The 10000-nt window shown below is 37.3% G+C and overlaps 1 protein-coding gene across 1 annotated transcript in view; it reads right to left on the reverse strand.

Annotated features, from left to right (window-relative positions):
* LOC137988706 (inactive tyrosine-protein kinase 7-like) overlaps positions 1-10000 on the reverse strand; it is a 145470-nt gene that overhangs the window by 81024 nt on the left and 54446 nt on the right. The window contains exons 3-4 of the mRNA XM_068834679.1: positions 777-950; positions 1-49 (exon numbers count right to left, since the gene is read on the reverse strand). The exon at positions 1-49 is cut by the window's left edge and continues 224 nt beyond it. Coding sequence (XP_068690780.1) covers positions 1-49; positions 777-950 — 223 coding nt within the window. The remainder of the gene's footprint in view (positions 50-776; positions 951-10000) is intronic.

Raw genomic sequence — 10000 nt, forward strand, 5'->3', positions numbered from 1 at the left:
ATCACTCCAGTAGATGGATTGCCCTCTGTTTGAAAACGTACTGGAAATTCTAATAAAAGAAATTGCTGCGCTAGTGAATAACTACCAATTCTGCCATTTTTAGCTGGGTTGTAATTGACTAATATTACATGTAGCTATGTTGACCCCGGTAAATAAATGGAGATATGATGACAACTCCTTGTATCCCTTTTTGGCAGGCAGCGTTGAGTGGCCATCTATTTCTCATAACTAATAGGATAAGTGCAAAAGGTATGAGGATCGCCTAGCTATCTCCTTCAGATCAACTGGAAAAATCAAATCTGTGTATAAAAATTTGCTAAGGCCAGGATGCTAGACAGTTCCAGGAGCCCATGACTAGGAGCCTACAGCTCAAATACTAGGTCTATGTAACGGCATTTTCACAGATGAAGCTATTTTTAGACGTGTTCTCAAATACGATTTGGCTTGCACGAGTGCCAATCCTCATTCCCATGTGGATTAATTTCTCATGCAAGACTTGTGATTGGCTTGAAAGGTCCGGTTTTGCGGGAAAATCAAACTATAAATAACTTGGTCTGTAAAAACGCCGTTTCATAGATGCAATGAAGGTGTAAGTTCCTAGTCACGGCTCCTGACAGTTCAGAAGAATTTGTTTGAAGACACCCCCCAAAAAGGGACACAGAGAGTATGAACATTCTGTAAATTACAAAAGGACAAGTAAGAGGGTATTGACCGGTATTTCAGGAGCTGCTTAGCAAGCAATTCAAACTCAAACAGCGTTGATTTTGGTAATTTACCTTGCTGACAACTTGACGTGTTTGTGCACCCTCTCATAACTGTAGTAGATCCGTTGCATGGTATCCCACCAAATTGTGGCTTTGGATTCACGCATTCCCTCGTCCGCATCTGCATGCCGTTAATGTCCCTTGTACAAAGACTCCAGTGGTTCCAATCACTCCAGCCACCATCAACTAATTTCAAGAAACACCTGTTAGCACAGGGTAAGTCCTGCCCTTCTTAACGAAAGACAAACAATATCATATAAACTGTTGTTCTTCGGAAATCAAAGCTCAATTAGAAATAAAACGCAAATCGCCGTGATACATTGTGAAGTAACGCATTTTTATGAACTTATTGTTTCGTATGCTACAACATACATTTTCAAAAGTAACCGTTATGATTTTAAAAATTATTCACTTAAAACAAATTTCAGTAGGTCTGGGACCGAGACCAAGAAAATCGATCTTAGTAAAAAGCTGACAGCAGTTACTCATAAATAAAGTAACAGCTTAATATTACAGTGGTTATCAGTTTTTCCTGATGCGAGGACTTCAAAATCATGTTGTGTCCATTCATTGCAGTCCCAGCAAATAGCCTTGTAAATGACCTTGGAGTTGTTAGATCGCATCAAGCGATCTTTGTATGGAAAGAAAGATTTGATGCAGTGAGTGTTCCGAAAAACAAGATTTTTTTTTTAAGTTTTAATATTTGAGGTTGAAATCCTGGCATCAGGAAAAACTGATTACAACTGCAAAATTAAAGAAACATTGTTTAGTAAGGAACTTAATCCAGCTGTTAATTCTAACCTCAGCAGGCTAGCGAGGTCGTTTACTTTATAAATAGCTAACTGCTATTTTTAGATTTTTGCTAAGATCGTTTTCCTAAGTCTCGGTCCCAGACCTGCAGAAATTTTTGTATATATAATTTTCAAAATCATAATTGTCACTTTTGAAAATGTATGTTGTAGCACACAAAACGTGAAGTTTATAAAAACATTGTTAATTGACAATGTTTATCACCTATTTGTGTTTCTTTAAGGAAAAACACGGGAAATTAACCATGTCAGAGAAGCGTTAGAAGCTTACAGCTACCCCTCGGCTGTTATTTCTACCATTCTCAATAAGAAGCCACCCCACAGTGGCCTAACCGAACCTCTTACGAGATTAATCCGTAACAATGAAATCCGTGTGGTCAACAAACCATTCAAAACTCTTCAACAAGAATTCCCGTCTCCAACGTACAGCCAACCTTCGAATCTCCAATGCGATGCTGTTTATAAAATCCCATGTAAAGACTGTCCTTGAAACTACATAGGAGAAACCGGAAGATGCTTCCAGACCCGGAAGAAAGGAACATCAACGAAAGTTGAAGAACTATACAAAAGGCTCAAATGTTGCCAACCATGCATGACAGAACAATCATTTCATTGACTTCGATAATGCTTGTGTTATTGACAAACGCAATTACCGTGTTCGAAAAACACTAGAATCTTGGCACACAGATAAAACCGTTGCTGCGGAAAATAACTCGAAACCTCTGCCTAGATAATACTCTATTTTATTGTAATTAGACCTCATCTATATTTTTATCTCACAGCTTTTTTGACACTTCTTTTTGCATAGATCGTTTTCACATTACGTCACGGCGGCCATGTTGGTATTCCAAAAGAAAGGAATGGCGGCCATGGTGGTTTACCCAACTAATCCTCCAGGAATTGAAGTCTATTTTTATGCAAATACTTTCCTTTGTTTCAGTAATTCAATATAGATGATGGTCACGTGAGTGAAAACGCTCCGCTGTACTTTTATAAACACAATTTTTGCACCCCTTTTGGTATATATTTCCATTCGCACGTTACCTTTTTCATTAATTAAACGCTATAGCCGAGAGCTTATCTTTTTTAATCTTTTTAACCAGGGAACGTTTTTTCAGCTTAATAGTTGTTCTGTTCTTTACCTTTAAAACTCGTGGTAACGACACTGATTCCAATCAAAACCAGTAAACAGATGTTTCACAAATTTCTTCCATGGTATTTAAAAATATCTAATACTTTTTCTCAACAATACCGAGAGAATTATACAATTATGTAATTAGAGTGCTAAGAGGTGGTACTGCGTCAGACGATGGGTGTTAGTAAAACCAGGAACAAGGAACATTTTGGAACATCCCGGAACATGACAAATTATTTGAAAAAGATACACTAAGAAATGGATAACGACAAATAGTAAGAAATTTGATTATTATTTGAAAAAAAAAAAAAAAAAAAAACCTCATGCAAGGAAAAAAGGGATAGGGGCCCTTAAATTGCTGACTACAACAATATTCTGAGTGTAGTCTCCTGTTTCCTTCCCGCCAATTTGACCACATGACTGTAAAGGGCCACCATGGGTGTCAAAATATGCAGACTTCAATTAAGACGATGAATGCAGTGTCATTGTTGCTATAAATTAAAGTTGGCATATGTTAGACAAGACGAGATGGAGTAAACTACATTATTATTCCGTACATACTTCTTAAACACAACATTAGTTAACTTTAATTGTTAATGTCGGAAATAAAGTTTGGCAATTTCTTGTTCATCGTCATTAAATGATAGTTGTTGTCGAGGAATGTGACCGCCCCTCCCTTCGACTTTTATATCAAATTTACTCTGCCCTTGGCCTTAGTAATCTATTTACGTAAAAAGAAAAAACGTTTGCATTTCTTCCAGTTGACAGAAATTTAAAACGTATGAATACGAAAGAACAATGAGTCCTGCGACGTATCCAAATTACCCCGATTTCATTCGCTGCAATAAGCTCTCTTTTCACGTCTACTTCAAAGAAGACACAGACCTACACTCGCTACCTTGAGTTGCGTACCATTTTCCAACAGTCTCACCCTACGTTTTATTAACGATTGGGCTGGTTTCTTTCCTCTCCTTGATTATCCTCCCCACGATGGAAACAACGGACATTGCGGGTCAGGTTCGTTCGATTTACTTGAAAATACGCCTGCACTGCAGGCAAATCGCTGTCTTTTTTTTTTTTTTTTTCTTAATAATTGTTTTAATTTGTTATGTTCCGGGATTTTTCGGAATATTCCCTTTTCCCGATTTTGTAACGCCCGTCATATCCAGATATTGCATTGCATGCAACAAAAAGTTGTTTCCGGTCACGCACGCAATTCTTCATTACATGTTTCTCCATTGATCTATCAAGTAGTGTTCCTTGGTTTAGTGGTCATCGCGATTTCCTTTGGATGAAGAGATGGTTCAAAGCATACTTGGGCTGCCTTCTCTAAAATGTGTCGACGAGACAAAGAAATCTTACGCATGCGCAACCGAATTGTCACCCATTAAATTTAAAAAAATAGCGAGAGCCGAATTCAAACACAAACAAACTTAGATGCTTAGATGTGGCTCAGCGTTTTCTTCTTTTTTTAAGAAGAAGGGTCCTGAAAAGATAGCATTTTTCTTCTAAACAAGTGGAAGCACGAAAGACAAAGAAAATACTTTAAAACTGAATCGAACAAATTTACCTCCTTCTCAACAGATGTACTATGTCAGGAACCCATAACCCGGAGCCCGGCTACAACTCCATTGTGCTCGTGTCACGGAGTTTCCACAGACCGATGTTGTCTGTCCGCCTGTCCGGCAGGGCTAGTATCTGGATGGGGGACTTCAAAATATACGACTTGCTGTCAGAAACACAGCACCGAAAATTATATTTTAACGCTCAAAAACGCGTACTAAGCAAGGTACACATTTTCCTAGCCTGCTTTATGCAAAATAAATATTGATGCAAAAGTAAAGAAAATATTGATACACAGTTTTTAGGAAGAGCAGAAGGACGTTTTTGGGAAGTATCTATCGAGAATGAAAAAATTGCCATCAGAAACAAACTTTGCGACATGAAAACAACATAAATTTCTTGCAGCGAATATAAAAAGTTTCCATCAGCGAAAAAAATTTGGGAGATTTTTGCTACGCTCAGTTTTTCTATTGTACTTTTGGCTGCACAAATGAAGAGCAAAATTGAAACTGACATCGATTTCAGCGGCCGTCTGTAATCAAGTTACCTTGCGTGTTACTACCAACTCAAGAAACAAAAGATACATGTGTGAGAAAATGACGGCAAGACACGGTGCTTTTGTTTTTGTTAGTTTTTTTTTTCTTTCAAGTGTTATAAAGTACGACAAGAAATGTACGAATTCAACGTAAACATCACAATCGTCTCGAGGTTGACCATTGTTTCTGCAAAGTCAAAAACTCATTCCCCAAGACTAGCTTATTATCACCAGGTAATTCCATCGTTTTGGGAATAGAAGCTGCTTTGTCATTCATGAGTGTCACAAATTCTTGCCGATTTGGGGACACAACTGTGGAAATTTAAGCACTCTTCCAACAGACCGGTTTATTTTCGCTTCGGGCCTATTTGCCACCACAGACTTACACTCACTCACTCTTACAACACGGTGACATAGTGTATAGTGCACTACCACAAAAACCTAGCCTGAGGTAAGGTAACCGAACCGGAAATGCCTTTGTTTTTTGCGGAAAAGGTAGTCTAAAAATAGATGGGTGGGTCTGTAAAAATGCCGTGACATAGGCCCAATAAGGGATTGTAGGCTCCGGGTTCCAGGCTCCTGACTATGTCGCTGAGGTCCTCCTGATGCATCCTGTTAAACCACTTGATTTAAAAAAAAAAAAATACATATATATATATATATATATATATATATATATATATATATATATATATATATATATATATAGATACGTAGACTTGAACTAGGTCAAAAACATTTATTTGCTACTCCGAGTTTCATGCTTCTCACGAAGCAATCATCAGGCAACTGCCAAAAAGAAGGAATACATGGTGTTTTACAGTGATTTTGAAAATAACGGTAGCAATTCTCTATAGGCTGGGGTGCATAGCAACGGTTAAACAATACAAACTGTTTCCAGTGAGCTGCTAAAAATAAGCCTTAAATAATTACGCTATTGAGAAGGAATTTCTTTGCATGTCTGCAACTTGTTACAAGCTCATTTCTGTTGTTAAGGGTCGCCAAATCTGGTCTACAAATTATATAGTATTTCTCCCACAGACATACATTACACTTCTTCGTTACATTTGAATAGGATCTCGCATGCCTAACAATCCGCCATTTAATGCGATAGTCGACTTTCTTGTCTTTCAAACCCCATACATATTTACTACGTTCAGTGGAATTTCTGTAGCGTTCATTTCTAAAAGAACATGTGTGGTTTCTATAACGTGATTTGAATGATGTGTCGCAAAGACCGATGTAAGTTTGCTTTGACTGAGATGTTGTGACCTCTGCTTGATAGATGGTACGCACGTTGCACTTTCCGTGTAGAGGGCAGGATCTTTTGTCACGGCAGTTGCAAGTGTTGATAGTTTGAGCGGGTGGATTTGATGACTTGTTAATGACGGCTTTATTTTGGTGGGAGATAATTGTTTTTACATTGCTCATGCAGCTATAACTAATTTTGATAGTGTTCCCGTTAAATCACTGTAAAACACCATGTATTCCTTCTTTTTAGCAGTTGCCTGATGATTGCTTCGTGAGAAGCATGAAACTCGGAGTAGCAAATAAATGTTTTTGACCTAGTTCAAGTCTACGTATCTATTCAAAGCTCTGGTAAACCCATTGAGCACTTTCAGCTGATGATCAATTTATCACGTCATTTCATTATATATATATATATATATATATATATATATATATAACCAAAAAATGGGTAGAAGTCCTCATCAACTTAAAAGAGCTCAATAGTTGAACTAGAGCAATAATTAATTGGTAATGCAAGGGTGAGGTTATATGGTCATTTAATCGCTACTCTGAGTTTCATGCTCCATACGGAGCAATCTTCAGGCAACTGAAGATGCCTGAAGATTGCTCCGTATGGAGCATAAAACTCAGAGTAGCGATTAAATCACCATATAACCTCACCCTTGCATTACCAATTAATTATAGATATATATATATATATAAATGAATGAATAATCAGGACACGATCATACTTTTGCCTCTGGTTTTCATACAGATCTGTTTCGTACAGGACGTTTAGTTTGTCCTGCACTCATCAATGTGTAACCAAGAGTGATTTTATTCTTAAAGATTACCGCTTTTTAGTCATACATGGCCGTTCGTGTTGCACGCTCCTATTTACCTAACGTTCTTCAATAGGAATTTCTCATTGTGTCTACATTTACTAATCAACTCGTTGCGCTTATTGAGTGTTGCTGTTTGAGGCTGGCATATGATGTAATATTTTTCAGCTATGCATAAATTACAACGTTTTGTCGCGTTTGTATAATGCGAGGCGTGACAAAGAATTTTCCATGAAATTGTGTAATCGGTGTTGCTGTCCTTTAATTGCCAAATGTATTTGTCTTCGACCAAGTAATCCAACTCTTCAAATCTACATTGCTCTAGTTTACCTATTGAGCACTTTAATAGCTGACGAAATCTTCAATTCATTATATATATATATATATATATATATATATAATTTGAGTGTACAAATAGCGACAGCGAACTACTAGCAGAACCATTGAATGAAAAACATATTGCCGTGAGTGGGAATCGAACCCGCGTCCCTCTGGTTACTAGTCGGGTGTGCTAACCACTGCACCATCACGACAACCCTGCTGGAAACAGAGCAATCGATGAGGTGATTGGTTAGCCGCGGGGTTCCCCGGCGTTTAACATTCAGGAACAGGACGTACATCGGATCATCCGGGGATGATTCACAGGCTACCAGCTAATAACAAATTATATTTTTGAATTAACAAGGCTGGAAATCCAACGATGTAGTCCCAAGCTAGTAGGATCCGAAGGATACACAACGCTTTGCTAGAGATATTAAGTAATTTGAGTGTACAACCAATCACCTCATCGATTGCTCTGTTTCCAGCAGGGTTGTCGTGATGGTGCAGTGGTTAGCACACCCGACTAGTAACCAGGGGGACGCGGGTTCGATTCCCACTCACGGCAATATGTTTTTCATTCAATGGTTCTGCTAGTAGTTCGCTGTCGCTATTTGTACACTCAAATTACTTAATATTTCTAGCAAAGCGTTGTGTATCCTTCGGATCCTACTAGCTTGGGACTACATCGTTGGATTTCAAGCCTTGTTAATTCAAAAAAAAAAATATATATATATATATATATTTATATTTATTTATTTATTTACTTTTTTTTTTTTTTTGTGGACAAAAAAAGCTTAAGCTGTCGAAATGGGCAGAAGGAACATTCCTCCCTTCAGCTGGCAGGTATGTCCAGAAATCATGACACGTAATTAGATCTACGCGGATTTCAGTAGGTGTCACGAAGTCATCACTCGTGGCTCGGAATATGGCCAATTAACGTCACAAAGTGTTCCCTGAATGTTGCTCCTTAAGAAAAGGTAAACTGCTTCATTTTCCTTAAGCTAAAGATAGCGGTAAGGTTTACCCTTATCTTATTCTTTGGACAAAGGTAGCAATTGAGTAGTATAGGACTTGGGGGCACCGACGTTTTATAAAATTGAAAAAAAAAAAACACTTTTTACTGATATGGAGAGCAGTTTACTGAAAAAGAAATCGGGACTTTGGAAAGTGGCTGCTTAATAGAGGTTGGACTGTATCTTTTTACAATATGATGACAACATATCTCTGATGCCTGTGATCTTTTTAGCTGCTAATGCATAGTCGTTTTGGAGAGCTTGCAGCTTCTCTGGATATTCTAGATCAAGTTCCAATATCAATCCTTTAGTGCTGTCGATTGTGTATTTAGCTAGGTTTAGCTTGTCAATTTGTTTTTCTGTCATCCATTTAAAACCACCAGTGGGAAGATATTGACTCATAGCTCAACCATATAAATCATTTGCGTCAAGATACATGATATACTTTGAGGGTGCCTCCTTATCGTGTGATTTCATGTACTTATTATTTACTTTTCTGTATCGGTTGGAAACATAACTGATTCCTTCTCTCATTCCTTTTTCAATGAATTGGAACATCTGATTGTCGGTCATTAGCTCTAATTAGATATCAGTCATCTATAACATAGCATCCTATGATAATCCGGGAGATGTAAAATAATGGCAGGCATCTAGCTTGTAATATTGCAGACAGGTTTTTCTAAAGTTTTCAAACACATCAACCAACAGCAGGATGTCAGATTTGAGATACAAGTCTTGATATTCGGCCATCGATTTTAAGTTGAAAGTAACCCATACATTTTTGGCATGTTGATAATCTTCATCTAATATATTCTCATCATTTAATATGCTGTAAAATTCTTCTTTGTTTGGTAATTCAGTTTTATCAAACTTTTCAAGTGAATCCATGAAATCATATGGGTATATTCCTTTTTTAGACATCAAACTAAGTTTCTCATCTTGAAACTCTTGTGACTTGTATTTGAATGCTTCATCAGGTAGATTTGTGACTAGTTTATCAAGACTTAAACTCATTGAAAGCTGTCAACGAAGGTTAGATGATGGCATTAATATTCATTTGCCATTCTTCTCCTTTCTTGTTTGTGTACGTGTTATTTTTAGCTATTTGGCCAATCTGTTGCATGATAAAATAACTATCATATCTTCTAAGGTTATGAAATATCACTGGTATTTTGTCAGTCACTTTAAAATTAAGATTACAGTCTTGGTGTGGCGTTTCTAAAACGAGGGTAAGGGTAAGACCAAGGGTTAGGGTAAGGGTAAGGATACGAATACAAAAAGTATCCTAAACATGCATAAAAGCTAACCGTAGGCCTAAATTAGGCCTAAACAAAAGTTTAAGGTTAGCTTTTATGCATTTTTAGGATACTTTCTGTATTCGTATCCTTACCCTTACCCTGACCCTTGGTCTTACACTTACCCTCGTTTAAGAAACGCCGGTCTTGGTGTGCTGAACCCCTGTATTGCCCAGTAACATGACAATGGTCTTTTACTCAAATTTTTTTGGTCAGTATATTTTTTTGTTACAAATGTGGCACTCCTCAGCTTTTTGAAAGGTTATTTCATCTTATCTTCTTCTGTCATTTTTAATGATTTGTTAAATTTGTACTTCGTAACCTTTTTACAATATTTAACCTCTTCAAGCATCTTTTCCATAAATTTGTATACAGCATTAGGTCCTCTGTATATTTCAACTGGTTTGCTGTATTTATCATCATAACAACAAAATAGATTGTATCCATATCCACAATCAACATGCCTTTGGTATGCTTCCGTATACGATTTATC

Source organism: Montipora foliosa, unplaced genomic scaffold (genome assembly GCF_036669935.1).
Source record: "Montipora foliosa isolate CH-2021 unplaced genomic scaffold, ASM3666993v2 scaffold_425, whole genome shotgun sequence".
Lineage (NCBI taxonomy): Eukaryota > Metazoa > Cnidaria > Anthozoa > Scleractinia > Acroporidae > Montipora > Montipora foliosa.